Source organism: Typopeltis vanoorti, chromosome 7 (assembly GCF_054136105.1).
Source record: "Typopeltis vanoorti isolate ZY-2024b chromosome 7, IOZ_Tvanoo_1.0, whole genome shotgun sequence".
NCBI lineage: Eukaryota > Metazoa > Arthropoda > Arachnida > Uropygi > Thelyphonidae > Typopeltis > Typopeltis vanoorti.
This window is the reverse complement of record NC_143555.1, coordinates 14,699,592-14,713,924: the sequence shown is the minus strand read 5'-3', so window position 1 is coordinate 14,713,924 and position 14,333 is coordinate 14,699,592. Positions and strand designations below refer to the sequence as shown.

General features: G+C 36.6%; 1 protein-coding gene across 5 annotated transcripts in view; it reads right to left on the bottom strand.

Annotated features, from left to right (window-relative positions):
* Positions 1-14,333, bottom strand: part of LOC150104498 (SEC14-like protein 4) — a 233,991-nt gene that overhangs the window by 19,357 nt on the left and 200,301 nt on the right. For 3 of the 5 annotated variants that reach the window (XM_090395188.1, XM_090395187.1, XM_090395190.1), the window contains 2 exons: positions 5,108-5,209; positions 3,049-3,118 (listed from right to left, as the gene is read on the bottom strand). In XM_090395188.1, the coding sequence (XP_090251314.1) occupies positions 3,049-3,118; positions 5,108-5,164 (127 nt within the window). In that variant the 5' untranslated portion in view covers positions 5,165-5,209. Of the gene's footprint in view, positions 1-3,048; positions 3,119-5,107; positions 5,210-7,400; positions 9,798-9,818; positions 10,657-14,333 lie in introns of those variants that run through there. The other 2 variants (XM_090395189.1, XM_090395186.1) reach the window with 2 other exon arrangements.

Sequence of the window (14,333 nt, the reverse complement as noted above, 5' to 3'; positions counted from 1 at the left end):
AAAACAAATTACGTAACAGGAAGTATAATACCTTAAGTGGTGACCTAATTGAGTCTATTCATGTTTCAGTAAGGGCTTTTTTATAACAAGTTTTCTTGTCTTCAATAAACCAGCCATCGCTTACAGCAACAACAAAGAATTGAATTGTAATTTGCCGAGGAACTTTTTTTCAGAGTAAATCCTGTACAGATGTAAGTGTAAAGCGATTTCCTTGCGTATGATTTACAATTATTAGGTAAGTAGGTGGCTAGGTAAATGCAATTCTTGACAGTCGACTAGGAAGTGGAGTATCTTTCCGTGTTTTAACATACCGGTCTTATGTTTCTCTCCTTCAGTGTCCCTTCCCATCATGCAAACTTTGTCCTACTTTTTTTTTACTTTCGGAGTTGTTGCCGTATGTTAATCTGGATAAATTACTTCCGGAATATTCCAGTTGTACGTACAATGTTTTGATTTCGTACCGGTTGTTACACGACAGTCCAATTCCACTTCAATCGCGACGATAGCAAGTCACTGCAAGTATAGTTTGCGCTCACTAAACTTCGTTCCAAAATTGAACTCCTAGTGTAAATGTTGTCACAGGAATCGTAGAAGCTATCAAATCTCAAGGGGACTGTTATTCTAAAATCTAGCATAAAAAAAGAGAAATTTCTTTAGTTAGTGACCAATTGATAACATACACACGGCACCAGCCGTCCCGAAAATTGAATATTTGCTGAAGAGGAAGAACCACGCAAGACAATAACATCCGCCATACAGTTGGAAAAGAATAGAATCTTCTACTTTTGGATATATTTGCGATCATTAAAGGTTCGACGTACTCCGCGTACACAAATCCAGCTTACACGGTTTCTGCAGACTCGAAATGCTGTGGTACAACAGCGAATTAAAAAACAGCGACTCAACTGGAGAACCCATTTTTGGTTTCAACAATTCATCAGAAAGCTCGTGTAGAAGAACTGACGTCCAATTAACGAAAGAAACTAACAGTCCCTGTCATCCAATACCGTGGCTATACGCACACCAACAAGCCGTCACTTGAAGCCGAACTCACAAATTCTAACATTGCAATTTCCGCTTTGTTTTTGTTCATAATTTAACATTTGGTCAGTATCTTACGGGACTAATTCCGAAATTAATAACACTTTTTGTTATGACCTAGAAATTAAGTGAAGTATTCAGCATACAAATAACATCATCTCCCTTTTTAAAGACTTATGTAATCACACAAGAAGGCCCATAAAATTATTTCAGACAGGTAATTAATTGAAATAACCTTGAAAAGTTGCATGCGTCTGTTCGAGAATGAAAAACTGTTTTAAGTATCTCATCGAAATGCGATCCAATTCAAATACTTGAATTTAACGGTTGTGTGCTACTAAAGTGACTGCAGCTGAGGGCTAAATATGCAAATGGTATAATAAGAGCTGAATGTCGATAATATAATCGTTTGCTTGCTCACAGAAGTGAGAAAGTCGCTAATGCTGGTACACTTGACATTTTCTGTTTGCTTCTTAAATCATCTCACTTTTTTTCCTTAAAAATTCCCGCCAAATTAGTTGAGTGGCTCAACAACCAACAAAGCGCGAGTTCGAATCCCACGGTATGGATGGTTTGAGTAATCCTTAGGTGGGAGATGACTTTCATCGCCCGGTATGAAATCATCACTCTGCTTACTGGAGGCCTGAAGTGGTTGAAACAAAGTTCTATGTTTGCTAACCTAGAGGTCTGTGGAGTATCTAACCATCTACCTGTAGATGATATCAATGCGTCATAGGAGTATAATCCTTCATGGGTGAGATTCACATAAATGAGAATATTCATCAAATATCAACTTGTATATTACATGGGCAACAGACTTTCATAGCTAATTTGCTGCCTAATAGTGAATGGCATGTTACATTAACACTTCCCTACTGGAGGTAATGGGGTGGAATAGCTTTCAACCAACTGGAAGCAATCTGCTGCAAACAATGCTACATTTCTAATAGTTGGAGTTCTTTGAGATTATCTTCAGCTGTAGCATTTGGCGTGAGTTCCATTTCTATAGTTAAGCGTTTTCACAAGGCTTGTTGGTATATCATTCGTGGCACTGAAAATCACAAGGCACAATTGAATGGAGGACTTTGAGAGAGGTCAGAAGTGAACAGAAAATGGCTGACGATGTTCATATCTTTAAGGTTCTGTTGGCGTCCTTCAATGACAGGTATGCTTTATGTATTCCGTTCTTATCCGACACTCTGCAAATGGACTTTCTCGTAAGTTCTCCTACGTAAGGTTGAACCCCAAAGCACATGAATTCACCACGTGCAGGCTGAGATGCATAATACGGAAATGATCCACACTTAAAATTAATGATGTGTCATTGAGCGATGAAAATCATCTACCTACGAACATCTACAAATATCCATGTCGAAGGGTATAAACCTGCAAAACATCCAGTACGGGCCTTCTTTCGATTAAATTCTGTTGAATTTAACCGCAATGACTACTCCAATGGTTGCAAGGGCTCAATCTCAGCCGGGGAGATTGCAATCCAATGTTGTTTCTTGTAAAAACGGGATCCTTCTTAATCTATCATTACCTCGGGTAACGTCAAGATCTTTATCTAAAGAAATGCGTCTTCCTGTGTTAGAATTAACACCCAGAACTTCCTGGCAGAAGCACATCATTAACAGCAGGTCCCTCAATCTCTAGAAACCCAAGCGTTCTGTCCAACTTCGAGAGTAATTTTGACCACCCGCACCTGAGGAGTGTACATGAACTCTCATAAAACAATTCTTGATTCTGTTTAGTGAACCGCCTCCTATTAATCCCATCCTCAAACTCACTGAACCACTTTTCCTTCTCTTCCTTCACTTCTCTCTTGTTCACCTTCATAATTCCACTGTTTGAATTATGGAAATGAAAACACTTTGGAATTTTCCACAGGGTCGGCCCTTGAAGCAGCTCACAGCTGATGAGCCCCTTGAATGGCTATTTACTGCTTTGCAAGCTTAGCGCTGGAGAAATATTTCAACTGTAATGATTGGATGATGTGGTACTTACCTCTAAGCCATCGAAGGAGATAGAGATCATCGAAATCTGGTTGAAGAACGTCTGCTACCACCACTCGAAACTGCGGAGGGAAAAATTATTAAACAAAAGGTTCTTGCAGAAATTCCATAAATTTGTAAGCACTTAGAAACCAACTTATCAAACAGTTTGCTTATGGCAAAAGGAAGAGATCATAACTGTGTATGGTGACCTCCGTTTAATGGTTGGTATCGTCTTAAAGCTACAGACACGATTTTCTGTTTGTTGGCAGTTGAAATACAAGCCCTAATTGAATCAATGTTATTCGATAATTAATCATGATAAATAGGTAGAAATCTGAACTTGTTTAATGCGGTAATGTGCACTTTAATTTACTCTAAACAATAAAAATATTATTGGAGACAAGAGAGAAAACCACGTAGTTGTATTCAGGGAAGAGTTACTTGGCATCACACAGCTGTGTTTGTTCAGTATTTGAAAGGCTTAAGGACTGGATGCATTTTAAACTCTTCTTGTTCTGAGAGCAACATCCCAAGTATGCATCTCATGATCATAGTTTGGCTTTTCAATCTGTTACCAGCAGATGACTAAATTGCTGTTTCCAAGATGACTTACACTACTTTTTCGTCATTCTCGCTAACCTTACGCTATGCGTGTGGTGTGTGGATGGTAGTTGTGGTACGGTTTGTACATTATACTAAAACATTCGTGTTTTTGGCAGATATGTCGTTTAAGTGAATGCTAAGAATGGCCAGTTGCGCAATCCAGTGAGTATGCGATGCAATTCGCGAAATATTCATAAAATTAATTACCCTCATCGATTACGAGTAACATCGAAGCCGGGAAGAATTCTGATGCTAGTGATCATCCTGACCCTGAAGACTAGAAAAATGAATTTACATGGCAATGGGGAACTTGTGAAGGCCCTTTTAAACCAATACAACTAGGGAATGTTGGAGCATCCATCCCAACCCGTTGACAGGAGTAGTTTTCCTTTGAGGTTTAACTCTTCATTGAAGGAGTTTCTGTTAGGAGCACACATTTAAACCATAAACATGATAACCAAAATTAATGGCTGTAGATGGAATTTCCAGTTTGGAAGGAAGCTCTTTCTCTAGACATCCGTCTAATTTCTAGGCGAAAGAGGAGCTCGACATGAATGCAGCAAACAATAATGCGTGTGTGCCTGTTGCAAGGGCCCACTCCTAAAGAAAATGATATACACGATCGTGTACCTGACAGACACGATAGATTATCATTATATGACATTGAAAGAAGAAATACTGGCATAACAGTTATGTAATATGGCGCCATTTAATTATCCACGTCTTAACAATGACGTAATAGAGAATTTACTTCTAGCAGATTCAAGTCTTTTTTTCTGCAATATTTCCTCCTGCTCAATTAAGCAGGAGGAAATATTGCAGCAAGGATTTTCTCTAACAATGTATAATCAATGTACGTGAGTTAATGGGACATGCCAAGAGACTTATTTCAATTCTGCGGTTGCATTGCTATCTATAAAATTTCGCCTGCCATTTTTCCCCGTTTATAAAACGCAGTGGGAATTGAGGCTTTCAGATCTACAAAGGATGTTTGTATTTTAAAAAGTTGAAACAGCACCTTCAAGATGATTAATATGATCTCAAAATTGAAGGCTGATCTTAATATATTATTATTGATTACCACAAGGGCAAGGCTGACGTTTATATTGACGTCACGAACTCACATCTACAATCAAATTAACAGAAGTGACAAAGCACACCTGTGTGAGCAGCGTTCGGTGGCTCTTTTCAGGTGTCGTTTGAAAAGATGACCCCTAAACTGCAAGTCGACATGGCCTTATATAAAAACCAGTTCTAAAATGAGCGAATTTGCTGTGGTTCACAATGGTGTTAAAAAACAACACTTTTTAATTTCAAACGTTCAAGGGTCGGGTTGCCAGACGTTTAACATTTGATGGCGGTCTCGCTCATGATATGTTGGGAACCCATAACCAATCTATTGCAATGGCTAAAGTTGGTTCACCGGAAACTACATGTCAATGCGTTTGTTTCAACTATGCCCCTACCTGGTCAAGGATTTCTTGCTCCTGGTTGGACAGTTCTTCTCTTGGGTCATCACACATGGCACAGGCTAGAGGCGGGATTTTCTGCTAGTGATATCGTCGTGTCTAGTGCGGAAAATTAAAATGAAATATTAGTACAGTATTATGAGAATTTACAATCCTAAATAGCCTGACAATAAAAGTACAGGATTAAAAATGTTATACCAGTTACTAATACACAGTAAGTCATTTCCACTATTGAAGTTCTTCTTCAATAAAAGAAATGCAGCGAAAGTCTTTCTTTCTTCCTGGAAATAAAGCAGGCTTGTGTTTTGATAGCATTGAAATGTACTAAATTATCTTCGCCCGACTTAAAAAGGGCTGTAAGATCGCTGTTAAAGCATATAAATAAGACCGAATGTCAGTGAGAGATAACTGACGTATAGGAAGAGTGGGTGAAAGCATACAGCCTTTGGATACTCAGGCAAGGTTGGATACATTAAACGAGTGGCAACTGAAACACAGCAAAGGATTAAAAATAGTATTTAATTATTTCACTATTTGGAATTAAGAACATGGCCTTGGAAATATTAAGAACGACGTTAGATTCTCTAAGAAGAGTAAGATCTGCTGACGAACAAGGACGGAAGAATCCACAATGATGATCACTAATTGATTGAGAAGTGTCTGGTAGCAAAGAACCTCCATCACTTAAGGGTGGTCAGGTGAGAGCAATGGGACGATAGTCTGATGGCCGACTCTTATATTCCTTTTTTAGGGAGATGCTTGATTCTATGGTGAAGGAAGATGGCAGATGAGTATGAATACTTACACTGATGCCACAAGACGGATGTTACTTCCAAGCTTAATACAACTGGAAGAATATCATCACCAATGCGTATCATAGAATGGATATTCCAACTCTGATAACCTTTGGTGTAAGATATCGGATCTCACGTAATTTATTATGCAGGACGACGTCTGAAAGGGTCTCGTGTGCCTTAGAGGATGCCAGTTCAGATTCACTGATGCGTAGCACATCGAGTTTCAGTGTCTGCTTAACGGAAACCGATGTTGCTTAACACTTTATGTGAATTCTGTTGAGAATTTATATTATACTTTATTCCGATATTATTTTATTTTTGTTGAAAAACGACACCTGTCATCACATACGTAAATTAGCAGCTTTCAATGTGAAAATTTATTATATTCAATAGCAAACGAACCGTTGGCTTCTCAACATAATTCGTATGCTTTGTATTTAACGTGTTTTAAATATGCTCACGTGAACAGCTACGAAAATCATTCACATTAACGTGCGATGAGAAAGCAATACTTATTTTGGCAATTAAATTCTGAGACATCTAAAAATATGGAATTATTTTAATTAAATAATATAGTATATAATAAATAATTAAATACAGCGCGTATATGAAAATCTGCGATTCAACTAAACTGATTTATAGACAGACATGTCGTGAATTCTTTCCCCCTTTGATAAGCAGACGAATAATGTTAAATACGTAAACACAAACAGCAGATATTTCGAAAATCTTCGCATGGTTGCTTGTCTGGTAAATTTAATACAAAATATCACCTGAATTAAATTCATTTCAATCATAGAAATCGAGACTTCGTTATTATTATAAAACTTATTATAAAACTTATCCATGACGCCAATAACAGCACAATTAAATAGTAAAATTGATTTTTTTAATATACAAGTTAATTCGATATTTAATATACAAACGAGACTGTAAATTTATAATGTACATTAGTACCATGAGTGGGCTAGGTTTTTTTTTTATATTTTCTTTATTAATTTTATATCTTTTATGTATTTATTTTTCATAATTCGTCACTCTGCTCTATAGACCAAACACGGAATTCCCCCCCCCCCCAAGAAATGATCTCACATTCAAAGACAATTAAACAAGCATTTCTAGCATTTCATTTATTAACAGCAAGTATAAGAAAAATCCTTTTCAGCAATTTGGTACCGTGATTTTCAACAGCGTTCTTTTTATTTTTACAAAGTATGAAATAATTATAAACATAATTATTTCATACTTTGAAACATTAATATTAATGACAGATGACTTTCCTTCATATGTTATTCAAATATCTATGCAATTTAACTAAAATTTGGCAAGAGATAACGTCATTCTTGGGCACTGTATGCTAAAAGGTACATTATTAATGAAAAAACTAGTTATAATTCGGAAAATTTTCTTAAAGTTAAAACTCTTGCGCATATAAATAAATATCGTGTTGTTCATATAGTCTATTAATTACTAAAAGAGAAAAGGCAACTTACATTTTGTATTCCCTTCGAGATGATTAAACACTTGTGGTTAGTCTTAACTATTCAGCTCCTATAAATGAGTTTACGCGTCTACGGAGATGCCACAGTAGATAAAGCTTCACATGTAAACCCGACAGAAGAGGAGGAGGTGCGATTGGCAACTGACAATACACGAATGGGTTAATGTCGTAATAGTTCTGCGTCACATACGCTGAACCGAATCAAAAACTTATTTCTGCAAGTGCCCGGTTTGATCTGCGTATCAATTAGTACGTCCGTAACAAGTACGCCTAACCCTGTTCTAGAGACAGTCCAATCACGACGTATTCCGCATGATTATCTTCCTCGTCCTGTATTCGCAAATCCTTCCGTGAGATGACGGAAAAATAAAAGAGTTTCTCCTGCAGAGATCGCGTATCATTTTGGCCTCAAACCAAACTACAACAAAGTGCGTGTCAGAAAAGTGAATTTGGCTTTTTCAAGTGTTGCATTTTAAGTAACTGTAGTTTATCCGGCAGGTTTAGTTTAATAGTTTTAACTTTAAGAAATAACTTTAAGAACTATTAAAATTAACAAAAATTCTACTAATTGACAAGAAATTCTACTAATAAATAATATTTTACTCACGTAAAATATTATTTATTAGTAGAATTTTCGTCTGAGTATCGTAGGCATCTTCAGTACATGTAAACAGCTAATTAAGCAATAAACGACAATTCTAAAAGACGCCACCTAAGTAAGATAACTAAAAAAGGTCAATAAATTTCCTAACTTAAAAAAAAAAAAGATAAATAAATAAATTATAATATATATATATACACACACATATACATGGGATGAAGATCAAAAGAAAAAAAATTAAAACCTTCTTCGGTCGTCCACCTAGATTGTATGGTCTTCCAAAAGTTCATAAACCAGGTATTCCGCTGAGACCAGTTGTAGATTGTATAGGTTGTCCCATTTATCAAATTTACTCACTTCTTCAACTAGAAGAACTGATACTTATATAAAAAAAAAATACTTTGGATTTCAAAAAATAAAATTTCGGATCTTCATTTGGATGTTTCGGATATTATGATTAGTTTAGATGTTGTTTCTTTATTTACTAATGTTCCTTTATCTGAGCATTGACTTACTGCAAGCATTTCCTTCACACATTGTAAAAATATTTGATTTTGTAATACATTCTGGTTATTTTTCCTTTAAAAACAAGTTATATCAACGAATCGAAGGAACAGCAATGGGCAATCCTCGTTTTCCCCCCTGATATTCGCCAACTTCTTTGTGGAACACTTTGAACAACGTATTTTTGACATTTCTCCCAGACCTGCTCATTGGTTCAGATATGTCGATGACATTTTTGCTGTATGGAATGGCTCTTCTGATGAACTTCAGAAGCTTCTCACTAAGTTAATCGCACTTCATCCTAGGATCCAGTTCATCCTAGAAGTAGAATTAAATAAGCAGTTAGCCTTTTTAGAACTTTTAATTCTTCGCCAACCAGATGGTAACCTACATTTCTCAGTGTATAGGAAGAAGACTCATACAGGCCATTATATCCAATCTCATCACCATACCCGTCAGGAACTATTAAAACACTGGTTCATCGGGCTCACTCCTTTTGTTCTTCAGACGATCTATTACAGAAAGAATTGCAATATATTATTTCCTCCTTTTTATCTAATGGATATAAGAATTCCTTCATCAAAAGAGCTTTGAATAGTTTGATATGTCTTCCTCTTCAAATATAAAAGAAATAACGCGTATGTGCGAGGCATTAGTGAAAGCATAGCAAAAGTTTTAAAACCACTGAATAGTTTTGTTGCCTTTCGACCATTCAGAAAAATCTCCACCTTTCTCACTTCTACAAAGGACAAGCTTCCACATCTTAATTTTCCAGGTGTCTACCAGATTCCTTGCTCTTGTGGGTTATCTTATTTCGGACAAACAGGAAGATCTGCCTCTATTCGGCTAGAAGAACACCAGTCTTATATTGAATACTTTAAACCTGAACAGTCTGGACTTGCAGAGCATGCCATCATCATTAGACAGAGTTCATTGCAAAAAGACAAGAGTCCTTCGCAAAAGTCGGTTCCTCGTGGAACGGCCTCATAAAGAAACATGCGAAACTTTAATTCAACTCTCCTAACTTAAGCAGATCCAATGGTCTACGTCTATCCCCTTTGTGGGAGATGATACTCTTTAATTCAGCTAATGTTTCTAGCTTTTTTAATTGTATATATAAATTTATTTTTTATCTTTTTTTTTAAGTTAGGAAATTTATTGACCTTTTTTAGTTAGGTTACATTAGCTACTTAGGTGGCGCCTTTTGGAATTGTCACTTATTGCTTAATTAGCTTTTTACATGTCAACTATGTTCTGTTGAATTGATTGTAAATGTATGAAGAAAACAAATATTATTATACTTACAAAGAAGGAAACAGAATTTGGGCCCAGTGCGGTAAAACGCACTTGCAACACTCAGCTAGCAATATTTGTGAACTCCGCTGTTAACGTTGTTTAGATTAACATTTGGCTTTAAGGAGTCGAACGTACGAGTAGAGTCAGCGGGAACTCCATTCAAATTTCTCTTATAAATCCGACTGATGTAAGTCGACTATTGGCCAACATGAACACGTCTCAGACAGACAGCGGAGAAGACTGATTTGTAGTAATGCTAATACTGTACACACACACCTGCGAATCCAAAAAAAATTATAATAATCAAAGAGTTGAATGATTTGAAATTCTAATTTATTGCATAGAAAATAATTATTACCAAATATGAATTAGAATCATCGAAATCAACGTACTTCGTAATTATATAACCATGCAAACATAAAAATGTAAGTTATCTGAAAACATTAAGGTCGTTCAAAATATTAGAATATTCCAAATTTTTCCGATTGGTTTTGATGAGAGCATAGAAATAGCATACATTTCAGTAGCTACGGGACTGACTCGTGCGTGAGGGTTTGCGCGTGGATTTCAGTTACTCATTTGCTAAACATGGGTCGAACAAGTGACATATCGGAAGTAAGAAGTTTCGTATGGTTTCTCTATACAAAGAACGCCAAACGCAACAGTTCATAGCTTAAGAATTGAAATGTTCTCAAGCAAGCAAGTGTGAATAGAGTACTGAGGCAGTATTCTAATAACTGGAGTTTTCAAAATCAAAATATCACTGCAATAGTGGTCGAAAGGTAATAACTACATCAAGAGATGAGAGGAGATTGAAGAATATCACAAACACTTCCTAAGTGCAAGGTATTTTCACAAGAGATGGAAAGAAATACGTGTGAATGTGTTTAAATTTTAAATTGTCTTTTGAATTTTAAATCACGTGCGCCTAAAACGAAGACGCTTATCACTTCCAAGCAAAAAGGGTGCGATGGTGTAAACAAAGACTGTTGTAGGATCGAGAGGACTGGTACTTTTTAGCGACAACAGCATGTTCTGTGTATCCCATGGTCATCAAGGGATACAAAGGTGTTTAGCGTCTTAATCAAGAATCACGTGATAGCATGAAACGTCCGGTGAACTTTACGACCTCTGTCATGGTATCGGCATGTATGACCGCAGAGGTTCCAAGTGGGCTGTGTATTGTGCACGAAAGAGTCAATTCCAAAGTGTACCAAGAAATTCTTGGATTCTTTACGTTACCGGCATCGGAAGATTTCTGTGATGGTGATTTCCTTTTTCAGCAGGATTCAGCTGCTTGTCGCACTTCCAAGACCGTTAATAGATTGCTCAATGAAAAGCAAAACAATGTAATTCCTTGGCCAGAAAACTCACCAAATTTAAACCCCATGGAGAATTTGTGGGGAATTATGAAGAAACGTCTACAAGAAGTTGCCCTAGGGGCATGTTTTGATTAAAAAAAAAAAAAAAGACTGTAAACCGCTAGTAAATAATCTTCCCAGCCGTTTACGAACGTCATAAAAGTAAAGTCGGATGCAACAAAGCACTAATCATCGTGTTGTTTCTCTTTGACTGTACTTTTTTGTACATTTATTTTCGCATTTTTCTAATATTTAGAACTATGTTAAAAATTATTCTAATAAGTTTTCTTATAATTTATATTACTTTTTTTGTGTTTACATGGTTATATAATCTACAAAGTACGTTGATTTAGATTATTCTAATTCATATTTGGTAATTATTTTCTATGCAATAAATTAGAATTGTCCAACACATTTTCTTTGATTATTACAATTTTTCGGATTCGGAGGTGAAGTCACCTTTTAAGAATACTCTTACTTGCGAATGCAATATGTATTTTTACCAAAATGAGCAACTCAATTGAATCAGCATTATTGGTATTTTCAGCTAATACTGTCCTTTAGTATATATTTTCGGTAAAATAATTTATTTTCTTGTAGTTTGACATCTGGATCTGTCTTAAGAACAACATATATCTTTAAGGTATTTCTTTTAGTTAGTTATTCACATGTGACGTCATTTTGACGCCGTATGGTCACTCCTGTACCTCATTGGGCTTTGGAGGTGAAGCCTTCTGCTAGAAGAGGTCGTAGGGTGGCAGCAGATGCCCTTTCCACACAGTCACCAGGGTAATCACAAACATCCATGCCTTAGGCAGGATTCGAACCTGCACCTTTTGGCTGGAGAGGGGATACGCTAACCACTCGGCCATCCAGGCCGGCAGCTATTTCTTTGATGCCGGTCTTTATTTACTATACATTTTGACAAGGTGTTCTCAAGTAGACCATATTTGAAATGATAACTCATAGAATTCGTTCTTATACATTTTTCTACATGCCCATAATACAGGGTACGCCAGTGTACTCTGAATGGTGGTACAGCAATGTTTGTTGGACAACAATCAAGAAACGGACAGGATGATGAAGTGAAGACTTCCGAAGTCATCTAAAAGCATGTTTCACGCTAGATTTTGAGCGGGGGGGGAATTTCCTCATCCATTATGGTATTAAAACGAAACACCAACAAAAGCTGAAATTTACATGCCTGACCGATAAGCGTGAAAACTTGATGAATGCAAGTTTCGACAAATGCTTGAGAAAAGTCAATTTTCCTTATAATTAACAAAATAAAGAAAATCAAAGTCTCGCTTGGTGAGCAATTCTTCAAAGATCCAACTGCGAGAACTTCGAAGAATCGGCAATTTTTCCAGGAAAGCATTTTCCTCGTGTGTTTTCGAAGATGTCCAAGCACGCATCCTTGGGATGCGTGCGTGCGTGCTTGTAGCCTTCATTTCTTTCGTTGTACAGAACTAGTTTGAGCGACCTTTTGCTGTTTCTATGGCAAAGCTGCTGCCAAGGTAGTTTGGGAAATTATTTGTAATAAGTTAATAGGAGAATGAAAAAGAATAGAACCTCTTTTGCTTCCTCTCTTAACACCAACAGATTATTCTACCGCTCAGCGGCAAAAGGATCGTATATTTCGGTATTGACAACGTGATATCCTTGAAAGCATTACACGACCTTAGTTTCGGTTACAAACACAAGAACTAGCAATACAACCTAAAGGGAGAAAAGCAATTAATACACTGAAATGCATATAATTTAAATGCTGCCACGAATTTAAATGGAGTCATACAAATGGGCAACAAAAAATAATGTTATCGTTGAATGCCAGTTCAGATCGTATTCGTCTTAGTAAACAACAAACAAACGACACCTTTATATATGTGGTTATGGAAAGTCAGATACTTGTCAGGTTGTGGGTCTTGAAGAACCACAGATTTGTATTACAATTTCAAGAAAATTCGACAGTCAAAAATGGCATGTATACACAGATAGACAAAATGACTCAGAAGGGCTTAAGAATTTTTTGAAATGCATCTGGCAAGGACTCACTGCACAGAAATAAGAGCACTAACGCCATCTTCAGGTTGAGATAAGAATATTCCCTACGTGTTGCTACTTTTCTAAGCGACACCAGGTACATCCATTAACTAATTAAAGTGGGATGTGTTCCAGAACTTTCAATAGCACTAACTTCGAGGCGAACACTGACGTATACACGAATGATGACAGAATTTCAAATACAGTGGAGAACTAAAACGCTCTCCTTATTTAAAATTTTTTCTCTAAACTAAACAGTGAAAATTACCAAGGAATGTGATTTTTAAATAGTGCATATAAAATTAATAGTAAAATAATTAAACAAATGTCTTTTCTATTGGAAAAAGAAATCGCAAATGGGGTGGTACATCTTATTAATGGCTTTCACTGGAAAGATGCCATTTAAGACGACATCAGTTGTTGATAATAGTGCATAGTTCAGCAATTAGAATTCAACATCACTTTTATTAATGAAACTGATACAACAAAAAACAGTAATAGTTATTTCAAAACTTATAATGCAAAAAACTTTTGGTAAAACTAGAAAAAAAGAGTAAAAATAGAGATTAAGTGGAATGGGCGGAAGATTAGAGTAAGAAGTTCCATGCCATCGTAGAGGAAAGCGAGATAGAGGGCTTAAAAGATGATAGAAAAAAAGCTCAAGATAGACAGAATAGATGACTTGTCGAGAGGTGGGGGAGAAGCTTGTATCATCAGAGAACAGAAAATGGCCGACAATGACGACCTTCCCCTCTTCCCAAACTCCTAACGGTGTATTTTGCCAATTAACTGCGCATGTTCTGCGGCTGGTTTGTCTACTTTACTGGAAGAAAATCTCCGCCACTTCCATATGAGAACTGGTTTACTCGTCGTCACTGAGAAACCGGAATAAAAATTCCTGGCGTTAATGATGGGATTCTAACCAACATAAGACTCAAAGTAATATCTTCGGAACTGCGAAAAGAAGGTTCTAATCTTATTATTATTATTAGAACATCAGGGAGTCGGTGACTCATCGAGGGAGGGCCACATACTGCACGCACCAGTTATCATACTCGTGCTTGAATTCATTCACACTACTTGCACACACACACACACACACACACATACATACACGATA